Source organism: Sarcophilus harrisii, chromosome 1, assembly GCF_902635505.1.
Source record: "Sarcophilus harrisii chromosome 1, mSarHar1.11, whole genome shotgun sequence".
Classification (NCBI taxonomy): Eukaryota; Metazoa; Chordata; class Mammalia; order Dasyuromorphia; family Dasyuridae; genus Sarcophilus; species Sarcophilus harrisii.
This window is the reverse complement of record NC_045426.1, coordinates 651870680-651892947: the sequence shown is the minus strand read 5'-3', so window position 1 is coordinate 651892947 and position 22268 is coordinate 651870680. Positions and strand designations below refer to the sequence as shown.

At 34.9% G+C, this 22268-nt stretch overlaps 1 protein-coding gene across 8 annotated transcripts in view; it reads right to left on the bottom strand.

The window, feature by feature from the left end:
• The window catches only part of MLLT1 (MLLT1 super elongation complex subunit), a 98299-nt gene that overhangs the window by 27479 nt on the left and 48552 nt on the right, over positions 1-22268 (bottom strand). For 5 of the 8 annotated variants that reach the window (XM_031947761.1, XM_031947765.1, XM_031947763.1 and 2 more), the window contains 2 exons: positions 1291-1434; positions 750-758 (listed from right to left, as the gene is read on the bottom strand). In XM_031947761.1, the coding sequence (XP_031803621.1) occupies positions 750-758; positions 1291-1434 (153 nt within the window). The remainder of the gene's footprint in view (positions 1-749; positions 759-1290; positions 1435-22268) is intronic. The other 3 variants (XM_023496737.2, XM_023496734.2, XM_023496736.2) reach the window with 1 other exon arrangement.

The following is a 22268-nucleotide window of genomic DNA, read 5'->3' as shown; positions in this document are numbered from 1 at the left end:
AATAAAAAGTACAGCTTTCTCAATCCCTTTTTTCCTCTATCACTCTATTATTCTCTACTGCCAGTCTCTTCCCCCCTTACCCCTCTATCATTTTATCCCTCCCTCTCTAGTCTTTCACCCATCCCCTCTTCCTCTATCAAATTTTTAGTACATGCTAGGTTTGAAACATTTTGCATAATACTTTATAATTAAATCCCTAAGAAAATGAAGACAAAAAAAGAGTGAACAGTGTGAACAATCCCCTCAAAGTTCAGAGGGTTCATTTCATGCCAATTCCTAGACATTCATTCACTTTGGGCACCGCTTTTCCATTTCGCTCTTCAATGTTCAAATCCCCCAAACACCTTCTGCGATCTTCAGCTATAGCCAAACAAGGCTTCTAAAGACTTGTGTCCTTTCATGACTTCTAAGTCAAATTGTAACCTGAAGGTCTCAAACCCCTGGAAGCACAGCATATCTCTCTTTCAACATTTCCCTTCCCCACAGCAGCATCACCAACTCTTCCATGCAGGGCAGAGGCGTGCAAACTAAGGACAAGCCAAAGCAATCATGACACTTCTCACAGCTCACCAATATGAAACACAGCTGTCACTAGAAGCTTTTGACACAGTCTAAAGACATGGATAACTCAGCAAAACACACAGAGAAGCCACTTGGAACATCCTAAAACTGAACACAGATCCAGGAACCTGCCTCACCAGGAACCTCCAAACCAATGGGCTTAGGAAAGTGACTGATAGGCCTCTCACCTTCTCTCTCTTCATCCATCCCATTCATTGGCAGTAATTTAACAGCAGGCAGCCAGAAAGGTGAGGGGGAGACAAAGAGCATCAATAATCCACCAATTAGATAATCAGCTCCTAAAAAAATCCAGAGTTGACTATACTTTTGGGCCTGACACCTAGGGACTGTCCTAGAAAAATTCTGTGTTCTTATCAGAATCTATTATTAACTTACTATACTGCCTTGACAAATAATCTGCTCTTCTCTCAGGCTCACTTTATCTATAAAATGGGAAGTGGGGAAGGGGTCCAATTATATGATTTTTAAGGTTCTTCTAGTTCTAATAATCTAGTGCTAAAATTCTGAGAGGAGCCAGCTAGCTGAGAGGAATGTAGATGGCACCATCTGCCAGACAGGAAAGGCAGGGTTTTAATATCAACAGAAAACCAGCTTTATTATGTAGCAGGCACACATTTCAGCCTTAGGAGAGTTTCTATTTCACAGAATACCAGGTGCCTCCTCCCTGGCAAAAATGAAAATTTCAAAGCCTGCCCCTTGGGCACTCACCCCTCCTGCCCTCAGAAGCTTGGATCTAAATTCCTTGGTGGGGTTGTTGAAAGTCAGTTTCTCACAACGAAGATGATTCACAGGCGGATTTCCCTCAAGATTCAGGAACAGGTCATATGTGAAGCAAACCTTCTTCGGCTCCTCCTTTAATCAAGAAAACACAGAAAACCAGTTTTAGAACTAAGACATGGGATTGTAGAGATATCAGCGATACATGCTGCACACCCAAAAGAATTTGCAAACATGGCTTAATATACAATTTTCCAAACACATTGACTAATTCACTAGCCATCACAGAAGCCTTTTCCTACCAATTTTCTTTACATTCTCAATTCACTTACCTCCCCTCTTCCCCCCATTTTTATCCCTTTTCTCTCCCAGGAACTCAAACTACCATAACCACTGCCTGTGCCCAGCTGTACTTCTTGAGCAAGTGGCTGTCTGGAGCCATACTTGGAATGCCCCCAACTCAAGTTGCTATGGAAAGGTCATAGCCCAGCTTGAATGGGTATAATGGAAAGAATGCTAGACCTGAAGTCAGGAGACCTAAATCCTAATCCTAGTTTTGACACAAAAACTGCAGACCTGTGAATAAATTCTTCACTCTTCTTGAATTCAATATCCTATTCTACAAAATAAAAGTAGCATTACTTTCACTATCTACCTCATTGGTTGTGTGAGAATAAAATGTAAAGCATTTACATAGTGCTGTAAGTCAGTTTTCATCCTTAGGCTCTCAAAACTGAGGGAGGAGGGAAGAAATAGGGAGAGGAATATCAAATCACAAAAAGGACACTGAAGTTGCCCCTCAAGGGAGTTCACAGAGTATTGCTCCATTCACATGCTTTCTCTGAATCTCCTGTTCATATTCATCAAAGGGGCTGAATGCAGGGCAGAGATGAGTAAAACAAATTAGTGGTTGTGCTTTGGAGCCTAGAAAAATTCCCTCTGGTTAATCAATTAAAACCTGTCTGAGGGGCAGAGAGCAGCATGATATAGTGGAAAAGAACACAAAATTTGTAAAAGATAAGTTAGGAGACCTGGGCATAAATCCCAATGTTCAAACTCACTATATAACCTTGGGAAAATTACTTCCCTTAGTGAATCCTTAGCTCATTTGTAAAATGTAAGAGGATGAGAAATAGTTTCTTTCAGCTTTAAAGTCTGATTAATTATTCCATAGATAAGAAATAAAATACAAGGCATAAGAGACAGAAATTAATAATAACAATTAATAGCTAAACTATTTTACCTCTATCATGCTTGCCATGTTCCAGGCACTGTGATAAGCATTTTGCATATATTATTATCTTATTTGATCCTCACAACAACTGTGGAAGGTAGGTGCTATTATTATTATTATTATTATTATTCCCTTTTTACAGATGAGGCAACTGAAACAAACAGAGGTTAAGTGACTTGTTCAAAGTTACATATCTAGTGAATGTCTGAAGCCAAATTTGAAATCAGGTCTTCTAAACTCCATGCCTTGTGCTCTACCAATTGGCATGGAGTTTAGAAGACCTGATTTCAAATTTGGCCTGAAATCTTAAGTCTAATAGCTAAATATCTCCCAAAATTTCTGAGTCTATTCATGTCATGTAAACTCAGATCCATGATTCATTTACTTATTAAAAGTACTTGGGAGGGAGCAACTAAGAACTTTATCAATATTAGGGACAGCTGAAAGGAGTTTGCATAGACAAGGGAGCAATGATTTGAGTTAATTATGTTAGAAAGATCCACTCCCAAAAATGAAGTAATGAGAAAGAAGGATGCACTAGAGGAAGGGGGAAAGGAGAGAGAGAATGAGAAATATTTTCTCACATAAAAGAGAAGTGCAAGAAATAACTTGTACAATAAAGGGGAATTTGAGGTTAGTAGGCAATGCTTGAACCCCACTCTCATTTGAATTGCTTATTAGAGGGAAGACTATATATACATATTCACTTGTGTATAGAAATGCAACTTAACATAAATAGGAAAGGAAGGGGATAAGAGGGGATGGTGACAAAAGGATAATTTAAAAGAGGTAGTAGTTAGAAGCAAAACAGACTTGAGAAAGAACAGGATTAAAAAAGAGAGGTGGAAACAGAAGCACTGGCCCTGGAGTCAGGAAGGAGGGCCTGAGTTCAAATCTAACCTCAAGACACTTAATTGTGTGACCATGGGCAAATTACTTAAACCCAAATGTCCCTCCATATGCTCACCTCTAAAGTTTTGGGAAGCCCAAATACAGGGAACTAGTCTGAAATAGCAGCTCAGCAGCAATTTCAGATACCTTCAGCCCAGAGATGGTAAGGAGATTGGAAAAATGGTTAAACGGGATCCTTTGCTGATAATGAAAGGTAGCTCTACTGCTCATAAGCAATTTTGGGTTGCAATTCCAATGTGGAGAAAGAAGAACATTGATGGCTGATAAGAAGTGGCCTTGGTAACAGTTCCAAAGCAAAGCACTAGTGCTAATGACTGCTGGAGCTAATGGACCCTTCCTGAGTAAAGACCAGAATGCAGAACAGGACAGCAATGACCACACTACCTTGGAAGCACTCAAAACTTGTAGACTTCTCCCTCCCCATCCCAAATTAGATCTGAAAATAGCAGCACAATAAAGCTTAAAGTTTGGCACAGTGCCTCCCTAGCTTCGGGTGAGCAGAGCCCAAGTTTAACATAAAATTCAAAGTTAAGAAATAGGCTGGAAAAATGAGCCAACAATAACATGCAAAAAAATTTAACCATAAAAAACCTATTACAATTGCAGGGAAGAGCAGACATAAAATCAAAATAAGATTAAAAAAACAAAACAAAACAGGAAAACAGCTACAAACAAAGAAAAATGACAACTGAATCCAAGACCTACAAGAATTCTTGGAAGTTTTAAAAAGATAAAAAGTGGTGGAGGGAAAACTGGAAAAAGAAATGAGAGTGATGCAAGAAAATTATGAAAAGAGAATTAACAGGTTGATAAAACAGATACAAAAACCCCCCACAAAAACACTGAAAAAAAATAACACTTTAAAAAGCAGAATTGGCTTAATGGTAAAAGAAGCACAAAAATTCACTGAAGAGAACACCTTAAAAAAAAAATTGTCCAAATGGGAAAATGGTACAATGGGAAAAAAGGTACAAAGATTCACTGAAGAAAAGAACTCCTTTAAAATTAGAATTGGGCAAGTGCAAGCTAATGACTCCATGTGATACCAAGAAATAATAAAACAAAATCAAAAGAATGAAAATTAGAAGAAAATGTAAACTATCTCAACTGATGTGGAAAACAGATCAAGCAAGGAGAAAGAATGTAAGAATTATTGAATTACCTGAAAACCATGATCAAAAACAAGAATATACAATTCCAATCAATGAACATGTGGTGGAAGAGCCACCTCCATTCAGAAAGAAGATGAGGACTAAAGGTGGATCACAACATGGTTTTTACACCTTTTTTGTTGTTGTTGCTTGCTTACTATTTTTTCTTTCTCATTTCCTCCCCTTTTTGATCTGATTTTTCTTATGTAGAATGATAAATATGGAAATATATATAGAATAACTGCACATGTTTAACATATCTTGGATTGCTTGCTGTCTAGGGAAAGAGAAGGGGATGGGGAAGGGAGGAGGAAGAACTTGGAACATGCAGATTTATAGGGATGAAGACTGAAAACTATTTTTGCATGTATTTTGAAGATAGAAGGCTATTACTTTAAAAAATAAATTCTATCAAAAATCAAAAAGACAAGAGCCCACACATCATATTTCAAAAAATTATCAAGGAAAACTGTTCTAATATCTTAGGTTCAGAGGGCAAATTAGAAGAAGAATCCACTAATTATCTCCTGGAAGAAATCCTAAAATGAAAACTCTTAAGAATATTACAACCAAATTCCAGAGTCCCCAAGTCAACAAGAAAATGCTTCAAGCAGTCAGAAAGAAAAGGCCAAATACTGTGGAACCACAGCCTGAATCATACGAGATTTAATAGCTTTCATGTTAAAATAGCTTTCATATAACATTCGAAATAGCTTGGAATATGATGTTCCAGAAAACAAAGGAACTATTACAACCTAGAATTACCTATGTAAGAAAAAAATTAGTATAATTCTTGGGGGGAAGGGGAAGAGGAAGGAAGGGGAGAATGGAAATTTCATGAAATAAGAGGACTTTCAAACATTCTTGAAGAAAAGACCAGAGCTGAATAGAAAATCTGTCACACAAACAGAAGACTCAAGAGAAAGATTAACATGAAAGATCTTGTAATTATAAAGGTTCCAATTTACAGTCCTCTATGGGAAGATGTACCCCTAACTATATAAGATTTTATCACTATTATCATGAAAGGAGTATATATAGACAAGGGAGCACTAATTTAGTTTTATTGGAATAATCTAACCCAAAAAATGAAGGGGTGAGAAAAAGGAATGCATTGGAGGAAAAGGGAAAGGAGAGAAGGAATGAGGGATATTTTCTCACATAAAAGCAGAGTGCAAGTGATGAGGGGAGCCCCAAAACTCTCTCTTGGACTCTCGGGGGAAAGCTAGGGAAACTCCCTCAGAGAAATTCTCCCCTAAGAGATTCCTCCCCAGGGAATCAAAATTTCATTTTCATTCTGTGATCTGAGTGGGACTAATTGAGTCTAGGACTACTCTACTTAGCCCAAGCTGGAGATGAGATTTCTATCCAAATCTATTGAGTTGGAGATTAGTCCAGGGACACTCATTGAAATGGAAAGTTTCTATTCAATTCGAAAATCTGTCAGATTCCAACTCAAACTGCACCCCCAGCATCCAGCCAAAGTTTCAATTATAAAAATAGGCAACTTGGGGCTCATTCCTTGAAAAGGACCCAATAATGCCAAGGAACCTCTCTTTCCCCTTGGCATAGCTGCAACCCTTTGCCCTGAAATGACATTCTCTTTTCAGCGTTACTCCCTCTTTATCTCTCTCACTTACTATTTACCTCTCTTGCCCGGATTTCTCTGCTAGAAACTTACAGCTTGCAAAAGCTGATTTCTCAATTCTAATAATAAACTTCTTTTGCCAGTTAAACTTTTTGGGTTCGTAAATTTACAAAGGACCTGCACCGACCAGAAGGGGGTTCCCATAACTCCTTGCCCTGCATCGAACCTCATCACAAGGAAGAAATTTTACAATAAAAAGGAAATTGAGGGTGGTAGGCAATGCTTGTAACCTCCCTCCTAATTGGAATTACTTCAAAGAAGGTACAGAATGCAACTTAAAGTAAATGTGGGGGGGAGGGGCGTAGAAGGAGATAAAATAAGAGGGGATGGTAATAAAAGGATAATTTAAAAGAAGTAATGGTTAGAAGCAAAACAATACTTTTGAGAAGGGACAGAATAAAAAGGTAAAAACAGAAGAAAATCATAACTTTGAATGTGAATGGAATGAGCTCACCCATAAAACAAAAGTAGATAGAATGGATTAGAATCAGAATCCAACAATATGTTATTTACAAGAGATAAATATGAAACAGAAAAACAAACCCAGAGTTAAAATAAAGGGTAGAGCAAAATCTAATACACTTAAGCTGAATTAAAACAACAACAAAACCAGACAGGAGTAGCAATCATGGTCTTGGGCAAAAGAAATGCTAAAATAGATCTAATTAAAAGAAAAATTTTTTTAACACTTCCTAACTGTATGACCCAGGGCAAGTCACTTAACCACAAATGTCTCAAAAACAAAATAAACAACCAAACAAAGAAAAGATCAATTTTGCTATCAGATACTATATATGATGAAATAATACAAAATAGTTTTATATCAAGATTCTCTGATAAAGGTCTCATTTCTCAAATATATGTTGGCTATAGATCTTAGTTAAAGTTATAAAAATAAGAACGAATTCCCCAAGTGATAAATGGTCAGAGGATATAAACAGGCAGTTTTCAAACTATGAAATCAAAGCCATATATCATGATATCAAAAAAAAAATGCTCCAAATTATTTATTAGAGAAAGGCAAATTAAAGAAACTCTTTAGGTACTATCTCATACCTGAAGGGAAAATAAGATACAATAATAAACTGCTGATGATAAAGAACTGATCCAACTATTCTAGAGAACAATCTGGAACTATAACCAAAGTGATGAGATGTGTGAATGAATGAATGAATGAATGAATGAGATAATGAGATCCCTTTGCTGGGAGGCTAGCAGGTTCAGAAGTGAAATTCACTAACCCCAGAGTCTGTGGCAAAAAGGATTATTTTATTTTACACTAAGAGGCTTTCCCTTAGCGGGCCTATTTCTTAATGAAGAAATATTTTGCCAAGAATGACTGGCAAAGACCCACTTTAAGAGCAAATCCGGGACGGTTTGAATTGATAATCAGACCAGGATTTCTCAAATGAAAGAAAATTTAGAATTTCCTGAATGAGCATGTGATTTCCCAAAAGATCAATGGAAGTTGATTTGCCCTTGAATAATGTTACTTATCTCATCCTTGGAGGATGGGCCCTTTGACTCCTCAGAGCCTAGGAAACCCTGATTTCTCTTCTTTGCAGATCAAAGGGCACATGATTTTCAGTGATTATTCTACACAATTTTTCAGTGATTATTTTACACAATTTTTAGTGTTCACTCACATCAAAAGGGCTATTAAAGTATACAACAAAATCCTTTGACCCAGTAATACCACTACTAGGTCTATTTCTCAAAGAGATTAAAGAAAAAGGAAAAGGATCTATATAGCATTTGTGAAAATATTTGTAGTACTTCTTTTTGTAGTATGATGTACATTATTATTACTTAGGGAATGGTGAAAAAGCTGTGGATACGATTCTAATGGAGAAGAAATGAACAACCACAAAAATAAGATTAGATTAGATTCACTAGACTGGTTAACTCATAAGGAAGTTTCCGCTAAAAAGATTTTGGTTCTAAACTTTTCACTCCAGCCCTTCCTGTAAGACTTCATCATTGTATGGAGGTGAAATTAGATTCCTGAAAGATGTAGTAGCACACTGCAAGCTTTGGCATGTCCTATCTTGCTAGAAAAACTTTGAGTTTGGGTCTAGGATCAGACTCCATGTTTGTTCTTTGAAGCCCAGACTAGTTAAATGAAAAGAGTCATCACAAAAAGGATACTCAACCAGGTAAATATTTTTTTTTTCAACTACAGCAATTCATGCAAGTCTCCCAATATGATAAAAGGTTGTGATCTGTGCCTAAAGCACTGATATTTTGAAATGATCTTCTGCAGTTTTGGCACATAGAAGGTAAATTTTAGGTACCAGGAAATTTATTTTACATCAAATAGGTAATTCTCCCAAATGAATAGATTTAAGCTGTTGAATAAGGTTCACACAGCCTTTTATTTGATTCAAATTCACAAAAAGTTTATGAAGCATCTCTATATGGGAAAGCAAAAACAAAAACAAAGTACTGCTCAACCTTTCATCAAATTTAACTTAAGATAGCTAGGTGGCACAATGGGTAGGACACTGGCTTGGAGTCAGGAAAATCTGACCTTAGACATGTCCTGGGTGGTTTTGGAGAAGTCACCTAATTTCTGCCTCAGTTGGAAAATGGGAATGACAACAACACCTACCTCACAGAGTTGGGGGGATCAAATGAGGTAATATTTGTAAAAGTTGGGCATATAACATACATTTAATTCTCCTTATTCCCTACTCCTTTCCCTGTTTTGTTATTATTGTTCAACTGGGTCAGTCTTGACTGATTCTTTGTGACCTCATTTGGTTTTTTGTTTTGTTTTGTTTGGCAAGGAAACTAGAATGATTTGCCATTTCTTTTTCCAGTACATTTAACAGATGAGGAACTGAGGCAAACAGGATGAAGTGACTTATCTACAGTCACACAGCTAGTAAGTATCTGAGGCTGGAGTTGAGCTTAAAAAAATGAGTTTCCTGACTTCAGAACCAGCACTCTATCTACTGTGCCATCTAGCTGCCCTAACTCCCCTTTAGCAGCTTGAATTTTACTGAGGCATACAAATATACACTAAAAAGTATTGTGCAAGAAAAAAAAAGAGAGAGCTTTTAACAAAGCAAAGGGTAAATGACAGTAAAGGCTGCAAGGAAGAAGTGGTATTTAAGAAGAAGAGTCTTAAAATAAGATGAGGATTCTCATCATACTCAGAAGTTTGAGTTAGAAGGAAGAATGTTGGATTCAGAGGAATAACTGTGGTCTAGTTTGCCTGGAATGCAGAGTTCATGAAAAAGAATAGTATGAAAATAAGTCTAGGAAGACAGTGAAGAGGGCCTCAAATACAAGCTAAGAAATTTGTGTTTTTCCTTTGACAATAGGGAGCTACCCAGAAAGGTCTATTTTTAAAATTATTTTGGTAGCTGGTAAAAGATTGGAGAGGCAAGAGAATGGAAAAAGGGAAACCAATTAGGCTATTTCAGGAGTATTTGGAAGTAGCAGTAATGCCTGAGCTGGGGTAGTGACCATGTGAACAATGCTAAAGTGGGAAAATTGATACAATTTGGTTAAAGGGAGAAGGGAACAATGGCTTCAAGGTTGTGAATTTGGGTGACTGGAAGGATGGTGGAATCTTTAATAGAAAGTAATAAGGTTAGAGAAAGGGTGACTTGGTGAAAAATACATGTTCAAAATGGTACTAATTTTTTGAGACGTTTTGTTTGAGATGTTTACAGGATATTCAGTAGGAGAGAGTCTGCAAGAAGCTGATACACACTTGAGTTCAGGAGAAAAATCTAAGCAATTATGTAGACGCCTGAACTCTATGCAATTCAAAATACACTTTCTTGACTTCCCAAACTGGCTACAGCTTAGAGGGCCATTGCCCTCTAAAAATACATTCCCCCATCAAAAAATACCTAAAGCAACTGATCAGAAGATTTTTTTTAAAAAGTTAAACAAACAAAAACAACACAGGTTGCACACTAAGGACAAATTCATACTGCTCTGTCACAACTGAACTGCCCTTTGACCTTTACCCAAGTCTAGTCACACAATATCCCTTCTGTTCTGGTCCATTAGTTAGCTTAAAAAGAAAAAAAAAAAAAGCCCCTACTCAAATCTCTGGGTAATGACATTCTTCCTGAGCTACATAAAACCCAGCCAATTGTCCACACATCACATAGCAACCATCAGAAGCCAGCTCCCTGGAGAGGATGAGAGGCTGAAAGAGACAGGCCTGCCCGCCTTCTAAAATGCAGAATGTCCTTAGGAGGAAAGGAGGGGGAACTTGCCCCAAGTTGGCAATTTGGTAGGCCTTCCTCTTCCCAAAGGATAAGGGAGAAAGAGATAACAGTTCAAGAACTAGTTTAAGACAGAGTCAAGAGATAAAATCAATTAGGAGGAACTGTCTGAATAAATAATAAAACAAACCCGTTTGAATAATAAATTTGCTCAAGACCAACCCTAACTGACTTGCATTTTAAAAAGTCAAGCAGGACCAATTAACTAGAACTAAAGTTTTAGACATTGGCAGAAAAGGCTTTTGACCCCATCCCATTTCAGCTATAAAATCTGTGTGCAAAGAAAAGGAGTGGAGTATGGATTTTATTCTTTGGGCACTTGGGTCAGATCTTTCAGCCAAGAACTAATTAGCATATCCAAAATTCTAACAACAAAAGGGGTCATTGTGTTCAGGTGCTGATCCTAGCCAGCAAGCTCAGGTCAGCAGAAGGGCCGTAAGTATTTGGAGTCTCTTAGATTGAAATCCCTGTACTTGCTTATTTTTATTTTTTGAAATTTACGGATTTTTAAAAATAAAATGTTCAAAATTTGTCCAATGAAATACACATCTGTCCTTTAAAAAGTATAGATAACTGCTGACAGAATTGTATACACAAAGAACAAGAAACCTGTTATCTGAGGCTTAGGGTCTTATTTGTAACTTGACTACTTGTGTGAACTTGGACACGTTAACAAGCTCTTGTGCTTTTAGTTTCTTTATGAAGCAGAGGATTTGACCTGGATGATTCTTAAGGTTTTTTCCAACTTCAAATGTTATGTTTATGTTTCTAAATTCACAATTGTGGCTAATGTCCAAATATTCAGTCAACATTATGAATTTTCTAATAAATTAGATTAAACATCTAATAAATGTTTAAGGTGAACAAAGGAAAGCAACTGTCACATCATCTTTGGCACTGCTGTGGTTAATCAGCAAAATTAATTAGAAGAAAAAATGTTCCCACTTCACTGAATTTTTCCTGAATACTTAAACCAGTCTAACTTAAAACAGCTGGTCCAGTGTTAAGACATCAGATTTCACACATGATTATTCTGTCTCTATCATCTCCTAGTTCTCATACCCATTTATGTTTGACAGAACCTTCATTCCAGAAACTTAATTCTTAATTTTAAAAATCATGACCACTAGAATATCATTTTTTGCATATTATACACACATATCTGTTTGAATACAAATCATGGGCACACACACAGTAATTTATATGGGAAGGGGATTAAGCTTTATATTGTACCCACTATATACTGCATTAAGCATTTTTTATAAATATCTCAATTGATCCTCACAATAATCCTGCAAGGTAGGTGCTATTATGTTTCTCATTTTACAGTTGAGGAAACTGAGACCAAAAAGGTTAAATTACTTCCCCCCATGTCACACAGCTAATAAATGTGTAAGGTCCTATTTGTATTGAGATCTTCCTGATTCCAGGCCCAAAGTTCTAATCACTGTGTCAACCAACTGCCTCCAACTGCTTTTCTCACTACAACCCTACTGATGTAAATAAAATAAATATTGTTGTCCCCTCCCTTTCTCTGTCTCCCTTCCCTTTTAACTGATAAGCAAACAGGCTCTAAGCAGCTAAGTGACTTGCCAGAATCATAAAGCTCAGGATTTAAATACAAACACAAAAATAAATCATTCTCTATACTACCTCAGAGCTGTTTAGTCCAAGTATTGCAAGAGCTAACAAAAGGTACTCCTCCAGAACCCTCTCCAAAGCCTAATATCATTAGCACAAAACCCTGGTCATAAAGCAAAGAATTTCAGATGCTTAGAAGCAATTTAGTCCAGAGTTGTGAATTTAAAAAAGAAAAGTTTGTAAGTGTATCTGAGTATGATTGACTTGCTTTGTAATCCTATCTATTTTATGCATTTAAAAACATTCTCAGGAATGTTAGGCTTTCCCAGACTGCCAAAAGGGCCCAATTTACAAAAAGTTAAGAACCCTTAATTTCATCTAACCCTTCTCTAGCAGATGTGGAAATTAAATCTAGGCAAGGGAAGTGGTTTGCCCAAGATCACAGAGGGTATTTATACCATGCTCAAGACCATATCTATTTTGTATAATTTATTACACTTTATTCAAAGGCAAATTCCAGCTTTAAGTTAATAGTATTCAAAAAGGGCCAAGTCCAAAGCTGTCCTTAAGCCAGTCTTTGGTAACCTCCTTTTCCTTTCTGAGGTATTATTTTGAGTACATCATCACAAGTAACCTCAGGACATGAGCAAGTACTTCCTGTGTGGCACTACTTCAGAGTTATTTACTCAAAACATCAAGATAAGTTCTAAAATGTTTTATACTAAAATAAACCTGTCACATTTGGAGAGTCAACACAAAAGAGGGATGTAGGCAAAGAAGAGAAGTTCTTTTTAGATCAAATGTGTAAAATATCTGCCAGTTAATCTACCAAACTACCCTTAATATTTTATAGATAGTTACAAAATGCTCTCTAAAGAAATAAAAAATAACTTAAATAACTGGAGAAATATTGAAATGTCTGTGGTCAAACCATCCCAATTTAATAAAGATAGCAATATTACCAAAGTTTAGAGATTTAGTATTATGTCAATTAAATTTCAAAAAAAATATTGCAAAATAACATAATTCATATGAAGGAACAAAAGAGCTAAAATACCAAAAAAGGGAGAAAGGATAAAAACAAAGGAGAATAGCATTCCCAGACCTCTAACTATATGTCTGAGAAGAAATCATTCATCAAATCCATTTAGCATTGACTAAAACCCAGGAAAGTAGCTCAATGAAACAGCCTAGACAAAGAAAAATCAGAAATAAATGAACTCAACAACGAAGTGTTCAAAAACTGAAAAATATAAATTACTTAGGAAAGAACTTCCCATTTGACAAAAATTGCTGGGAAAACTATAAAATAGTTTGGCAGAAATTAGATTCATATCTTTTACCATATCAAATAAAAAATTCAAAATAGATATGACCTGAATCATACCATACAAAATTGATATCATTAAACTTTCACAACTATGAATAAAGAACTAGTTCTTTAAAAAAATTTTTATTCTGATCTTAAACACCAAATAAAGTGAAAATTTCCAAATAAAAAGCAGAACAGAATTATATCTAAAACTGAAAATTTTGATTATGTACAATTACCTTTTCCTTTTAAATATAATAAATACAACAACTCTTTTTTGTTTTTCTCTTCCCCCTTCTATTCCCTTTTCCCATTCTATTTTTCTCTTTCCTCCACAGATAAAGAAAATCCTTGATGTAAATAGTCATACAAAGTAAGTCCAATAGAGGCTTTTTTAAACACAAAAAAAGTATGTACCTTTCGCCTGAACTATCAAACCCTTTGCAAGGAGATAAGGAAGAAACTTGTTTCCTCATTGGTGCTCTGGAATTGTACCAAACCTATTTTAAATCATTAATCTGGATCTGTATCTTAATTTTCTGAGATCTCAAAAGGAATCCTCAGGATTTAAAAAAAAAAAAAAAAAAAGATAAACCCAAAACTTTTCTTTTCCATGGCCAAAATCAATGGATAAGAATGGAAGAAAGCTAAAGGGAAAAATCTCAACATCACGTTCTCAGATAAAGGCTTGGTATCAAAGATATAAAGATAACAGAAATATACAAGATCAAAGTCAATAGATATGTAGTCACAGGACATGAACAAATAATTATCAAAACAATTGTAAACTGTTAGCAACCATATGAAAAAATGTTTTAAATTACTAATAAGAGAAATGCAGATCAAAGCATCCCTGAAATTTCACCACACACCAACACACATTGGTAAGATATTAAAAAAAAAAAAAAAAAAGTCAATGTTGAGAGTGGGGAAAGATAGGACGACTAATGCATTGTTGCTAGAGCTCTGAGTAAATAAAATCACTTCAGTAAGCAATGTGGTATTATGTAAGTAAAATATCTATACTCTGATCCAGAGATTTCACTTATAAGTATGCATCCCAAGGAAGTCACTGATAATAAGGCAACCAAAATATTTACAGCAATAAATGTGTTGGCAAAGAATTAGAAACAAAGTAAATGCTCATTGTTGGAGAAATGGCAAAACATTGTGCCATTATCAATTCAATGTAATATTAATATGCTACAAAAAATGAATATGATAAAAAAGAAAAATTAAGTCATTAATACTGAAAAATATAACTTACATGAAATAATAAAGAATGAAATAGAGCCAAAGAAAAACAAAATACACACTGACTATAAGGTAAATAGAAATAATCATTAAACAAAAGTGAATACTATAAAAGAATACATGGCCCATAAAAAGAGAAGAGAAATAGAAGACAGCTCCCTTAAATCTTTAATTAGAGGGGTGAGATCCTTTTCTGCCATTTTTCTGTTAAATTTTTTTTTGATTATATGGGATGACTCTCTGGGACAAGGGAAAAAGAAAGATTCAGGAGGAAATTTATAGGGCAACATAAAAGCAGAATATTATCAATAAAATTTATTTTTATTCTTAACTTAAAGAAAAAAAAAAGAACATTTCCATATATACAGAACCTAAAAAGAGGTTTATATATAAAGTAAATCTCCATTTCACATCACTTACTTTTAAGTATATGACAAATTTCACGTTATTTTTAGAACTGTCCTCTGTATTTTCTTCTGAACTTCCTTCTGTTCTCTTCTATGACCTTAAAAATTGTGACAATGGACCTTTTTCATTTGGAATAGCCCACTCCTAGCACCCCAATTGAAAACAAAAGAAAAAAGAAAATAATCCTTATAACAAATAAGCACTGTCAAGCAAAAGAAATCCCTGCGGTAGCCATGGTCAAAAATATTTTTTACTTTTTGCACCTTGAGCCGTGTGTGTGCGGGAGTGTGGGCACATGTTGGGGGGTGGAATGTTTATGTGATTCACAAGAATATGGGAGACAAAGTTGGTCCTTTATCAGTTCTTAAATCTTTTCAAGACATTTTTCTTTATAATGTTGTCCTTATATAAAGTATTCATCTCGTTTTGCTTATTTCAATCTGCTTAACTGTATCCTACCCAAGACTTTCTGACATGATCTCAAATCATTTCTTTATGGCAAAATAATATTCCACTACATTTATATACATTGTACTATAATTTGTTCAGCCATTTTCTTACTGATAGCTGTACACCTAGGAGTCTAGTTTTTTTTTTTTTTTACTGAAATTCATACTTCAGGAACAGGAAATTGGGAACACGGGGAAGTTGTTGGTTTTTTTACTATTCCTTCCCTCTTAATCTGTCATCTCCATCCCTATATGTTAAGTTTGATATATTTCTAGATCAAACTGTATGTACCAGCTTCCTTAGAAAAGAGTGAAGTTTTTCTGATCAGGTGCCCTTCTTCCTGACCTCCCACCTCTCTCTGTTTGTGTACTTTTTTTTCATTCACTTTAATCATGAGAAAAATCAAGTCCCAGCTTCTTCTTCCTCCTTTCTAATTTATTTCTTTTATCCTTCCTTCTCCCCCCTTAAAACCCTCAAAATAAAACCAAGTCATCCTCACATTCTTTTTTTTTTCTTGTTTTTCTTAAATAAATTTTTTAATACCTTTTGAAGATACTTCTGAAGAGACTTTTGTTTTTAATCCCCCCATTACAGTTAGCACTACATCATCATACAGTCCCTTACAACTACTTAATTTCTCTAGGTTTTACTTGTCTTTTCTGTTTGTATTTCAAAGTTCCTACTCAGTCCTACTGGACTTTTCTTTCTTTCCCTTTTATTCCCCACCTTGGGGAAATTTAAAGTCCTCTGCTGCATCAACAATGCAACCCTTCCTTTCCCTGCTGGGATTATATTCAATTTTATTAAGTAAATTACCCTTGGTTGTCTATCTTTTGCCTTTTAGAAAACTCTACTCCAAGATCTCTTGTTAAGAGAAAAAGCTTAGGGGCAGCTAGAAGGCGCAGTAGACAGAGCACCAACCCTGAAGTCAGGAAGACCTGAGTTCAAATGCTATCTCTCAGACACTTAACAGTTCTTAGCTGTGTGTTCCTGAGGAAGTCACTTAACCCCAATTCCCTGCAAAACAAAAACAAATTAAAAAAGAAAAGCTGACAGGTCTGACTGGTTCCTTTAGTGCTTCTTTCTCTGCATGTTTAAAATATATTTTTTTTCTTTGACATGAGAGTTTTGGACTTTTGATTATGACATTTCTAGGATTTTTTCATTTTTGAGATTTCTTTCAGGAGGCCACAAGTAGATTACTCCTATTTTCACTTTGCCTCTCTTTCAATAGATCTAGATAGTTTTTATTTCTGATTTCTTTGGGTGATAGGTGGTTAGAGTGGTGAAATCATGGCTTTCAAGAATCATTTGTAATTATTTTGCCTTGACCTGTGTTTCTAGGTTAGTTGCTTTTGATACCATATATTTTAAATTTTCTTTCATTTAAAAAAATCTTTTGATTTGATTAAGGAGTTGTTTGATATAGTCTTTTTCAGGGTGTATGTCAAGTAAAATTTACCACTCTCTCTCCTAGGCTACTCGCCTTCCAATTCTTTCTTCTAGAGTTTTTATTAAGTTTTTAAATTTCTTGTTTTATTTTTTTTTTAATAGGTACTCATGTAATCCTTATGGAAAAGCCATTCTTGTTTCATAGTTACTTCCTTCCTTGTTTATCTGTGTTATGTGTAGGATCTTTAGAGCTACTATAATACATACACACGCACATTCTCTCTCTCTCGTTAAAATATGTTGGTGTATTCTTTGATTTATTCCTCTAATTCCTGAATTGGAACTTTGTGCCAGAATTAGCCTCTGTCATCAAGCTATAATTCTGAAGGGTGGCTGGCTTTACTTAAGTTTTTCCCTTCAGTCATCTGGGTTCCTGGAATGACCTCTACCTCCTGGAGTTAGCTTCCCCTGGACTTTTGAGGTTCAGAACCCCAGACCTTCAGGGCCTTCCATCAAGTGTCTCAGAACAGAGTGCTAGTGATCATGGAGTCCTTGGGAATCTTAGTCTAAGCCTTAAGTTACATTGGTCACTGCCTCAACCCAGGGTTTCCATATCCTGAGACTTTCTTTTTCTGCCTCCAGACAAAGCCTACCATCTACATTTGTCTTTGCAAGCTTGTTTGCCTACATTTGGGCTAGCTTCAATGGATGCTCCCTTTCCTGTTGCCTATGGGCTTCTGGCTGACTTTTTACAGAATTTTTGGGAAGAAATAGTCATGTATTATATTTTCTCACTGAATTTCTTGATCACTATTTGGTCTTCTGGGAATTGCAGGGTTTTGCTGAAGCAGTTTTTTGGGAAATGAACAGTGTGCCTCCTTTCAGGCAGTCATCCTAGGCAGAAAAGGTGAGAATTCTTAATCAAAGAAGATATGGAGCCAATTACAAAACAAAAAATACTAATTTGCATTGCATTAAATTGAAAATCTTGTTACAAACAAAATTAATACAACGAGGAGAAAAGAATGGTGGTCAACTAGAGAAAAGAAAAATCTTTGAATCAAATATCATAAATCACAGACAGAGCAGGTAGGGAATTTAAAGGCCAAATCTAATCTCTTTACTTTACAGATGAGGAAACTGAAGCTCAGAGAAGTTAATTGATTTGCCCAAGTTAAAGAGATAAGTGGGGTTTGAAGCCAGATTTTCCTAACTCCAAGTCCAAAGCTCTTTTCCTTACTTCATGTTCACCTTGATACTTGATGGTCATCATACATGGACAACTACCAAAAATATCAATGGCAAAAACCACTCTCCAATAGATAAGTTATCAAAATATATGAACAAATGTTCCAGATGACTAATAGTAAAGAGAAATAACAATGAAAACAAGTCTGAAGTTTCTCCTCACACCTATGCAATATTGATGGAACTATGAAATGTTCTGATCATTTTGGAAAGCAATATAAAATTTTTAATGGAAAAAAATCTAAAGGTCCTCTCCTTTTGTACGTTACTAGGCATGTATTTCAAGGAGGTCAATGATTAAGAACAAAGTAATCATATATACAAAAATAATGATAGGCAAACTTTTTGTGGTAGTAAATTGGAAATGAATATTTATTGATGCGTATAGATGAGGAAGGACTATAACTATAATGAAATATTATTGTAAAAAATTATAAACTTGATGACTATAGTGAAATATGGAAACATTTAAATGAATAGACATTAAACAGAATAAGCAGAACCACAAAGACAACTTATACAAGGACTATAACAATTGTAAATGGAAAAAACAAAACAAAAACAACTAAAACTAGATGCCATGAAATTATAATGACCATATTTGAGAAATGAGAAGATATTTCTCATCATGTATATATATTAAATATATATATATATATTTTTTAACAGAGGTAAAAGACTATGAATTAGAATATTCACTGTAACACAATTTTTAAAAATACGTTTAATTTTGCTGACTTTAAAAAATTCTTTGTAATTCTTTATACTAAAAAATTATTAATAAAAGATTATCATCACTGAATGAAAGTAAAGGAAAAATATAGTGGGAAATATAGATCATGTGAAACCTCGTTTTTGATTGTTGGGGGAGTGAGGGAGAAGAGGAAGGTAACTGAAAATTTTTAAATTACACAAAAGTTTTGTCTCTCAAAAGAAGCAAAGATAACCAAAAGCTCCAGACCTATGCCTTGGAGGACTTAAAAGATGGAATATGTTTTGATTCTTGACCATTCTGATATCTTAGCTCCACATTAGTTCAAAGTCATAAAGAAAAAGGTCCAAACTGGTCATACTGAAATTTTGAGTCTATGAACCCAGACAAACTGCCAATGGGGTATTGAATTAATGTGTTAGCAATGTAAGCAGGGTAAAAGTAAAATATACGATTGCTCATTCAACTTAGAAATTCAACTACATTGCCTCAAAAAGATAGTTGTTGACCAATAATAGCCATCTAGTCTATTAGACAATTAGATTGCTATTACCTGCTTCCTTCTATCTGATCAACTGGCCTATCTAAAGCTGATAGTCTAACTCATGCCACTTCAATACAAATAAAAACATGATTTCTGACCCACTATTGGTCCATGCCCAAATGATAGAAGGTTATGTCCAAGGACTCATTCGACTACAGAACTATTAATTTCAAAGCACAATAAAAATTTGTGTTTCTTGAAAATTGCAGCCAAGAAGTTTTCTGGCTTCTTTGAGTCAAAAAAAAATATTCAAACCAATCAATTCTGAACTGATCATTGGACAAGTACATTTTTTTTTTGATCTAAGGGAAAGATTCTAGAGATCCTCAGGAAAAGATAAACCTTAAATTTGTCACAAAACACCAAGACTATCACACATTTTGTAACTAAAGCTCTCCTTTTTTAAAATGCTCTTTCAAATATGTTTACATTTAGGGGGAAAAAAGTATCAATCTGGTATTAATGATCTTTTACTTAAAGGATAATTGAGAACCTAGGGCTGGGTAAGAGGAACTAGAATAACTGAAATGGAGATTAATACATTTTCTAATAAGCATGAATGATTCCTTTCAATTCACGTTTATATAGCCTCATATTCCTGCTCTTCTCATCATTTCCTCTATTTGATCCAATGTCTATATAGAGCTTTGGTATGTCACTTAACATCTCTAAGTTTTGGCATTTTAATTTGTAAAATGAAGAATTTGAACTAGATAGCTTTTAAAATTCCTTCACATTCTCAATGTATAATCTAATGGGTTCTATATACTCTCAATCTTATATCTCTTTTTCCTCCTAATATATTTATCACTGTCACTATAATCAAATCCTTTCCTTATCAGTGGTTTGTCCTTATTTTACTGCTCTGCTAGATTTAAGCAGACTTTTGAAAGTAGTAAGTTCCGTCAGATATTTTCAACTAAAGACTGGCTATTTGGTAGGATGTTGTATAGATTTCATGTAAAGGTTTCAGACTCAAAATCTCTTCAAACTTGGATTCTGTGATTTTGTCTCCATCTTTAAAAAGCCACCACCGAATTCTATATCTCTTCCTCAAACTCCTGCTCTCCTCCCTTCAATATCTAAATCTGCAATTTTCCTTTTCATCTAGACTTTCATAAACACTTTTGATTTTAATGAACATTTTTTCTTTCTTCTTTTAAAGAAGTGCTTCAAATTAACTGTATGGACATATATACATATATTGTATTTAACTTATACTTTAACATATTTTACATGTATTGGTCAACCTGCCATCTGGGAGAGGGGGTGGGGGAAGAAGGGGAAAAATTGTAACAAAAGGGGAATTGTTTTGCAATTTCAATGCTGAAAAATTACCCATGCATATAGATTGTAAATAAAAAATTATAAAATAAATAAATAATAAAGAAGTGCTTCATTCCTCTCTGACTTGTTTCACACTGTTTTTTCCTCTCCCTCAAACTCATCTATTGTTACTTGGCTATAAATCTGATATATCTTCTTATTTCATTTTATATAATATTTCAATTTCAACAAATGAGCATGTTAAAACCCACTATTAATCTGTCAATTTCTGCCAGGGCTGTTTGAAAGAAAAAAGACTAGACTGGCATACCTACTACCCACAAAAACGCCTGCAGGTACCTGCCAGTATAAGTTTCCCTATCAGTATTCTAGGTTCTTGCTCTTTCTGTCTATTCTGTTCTGTCAGCAAAGAATTATAGGAAATATGAGGGTAGCTCTGGATAGAACATCCATACAAGTTGCTGATATCCAAGCTATCAAAAGAGAAAGAATTAGTTTCTAGCATCCATGATGCCCTTCAATATGATTCAAATATATCTCAAATTCAAATAAGTGCCTTAATAAAATATAGCAAAGGAATTTCACCAGACTACCTAAAAATCCTAATGTACTAAGTAACAAAAGTTCTCTGAAACTCTTAATAGCTTTTTCTTTAAAACACTTTTAATCCTGAATGGAATTAAAGGATATGTTTTAACAATCATCCTTACCTTAACTCAGTTAAATACTTTTAAGTGTGGCTTAAGGATCAATTTGTTTTCTCTTGAAGTGCTATTCTTACCAGTAGAGAATAAGTTAAGCATAAATCTTTCAAATACCAATTTCTGTTTTATTATTAACCAAGTCACAACCTAAGCCAAAGTTTATTTTAAAAAGTAATAACTACGAGTCAGGACACACAATGGCATCTGGACTTGCAAGCAACCTATCAACTGGTCAAGAAAGCAATTATGTAAATACCTTTGGATTAGTTCATATTCTTTCAAGCAGGCACAAGAAATTGAAGTTTATAAAAATACTATTTAATTAACATGATACTTATGGCATTCAAAGGAGGCCAGCTCTGTATACCAGTTCTATGTGAGATGTGATCACTTAACTTTAACTTAACAACAGTATCTCCTTTCAGAGATCCAGCTTTATTAGCTGAAAATGTGGTCACAACTTTTAGACTTCCTTTTACTTAGGTCTTCAGACCCATTTTCTTTCTAAATCAGCCTATTCTCCAAATCTATGTCTATTCAACTTCTGACTGCCCCTCCGTCTGTCTACTGAGGTCAAGCAGATCAAGTCTAGGGAATTGCCCTTTCCAAGTGATAGCTCTTCAAATACTTGAATACAAGTCTCTGCTCTCTAAACATCACTAACTAGTTGCTTGAATTAATCCTTGTACAGCAGGATATATCCAGATGCTTCTTCATCCTGCTTTCAGTCTAGCTAGTCCATGTTCTTTAGGAAAAGACTATTAGCTCAAGAATTGCACATGTTTAATCTTTATTGGATTACTGTCTAGAGGAGGGGGGAGATGAGGAGGGAGAAAGAAAAATTTAGAACACAAGGTTTAGCAAAGGTGAATGCTGAAAAAC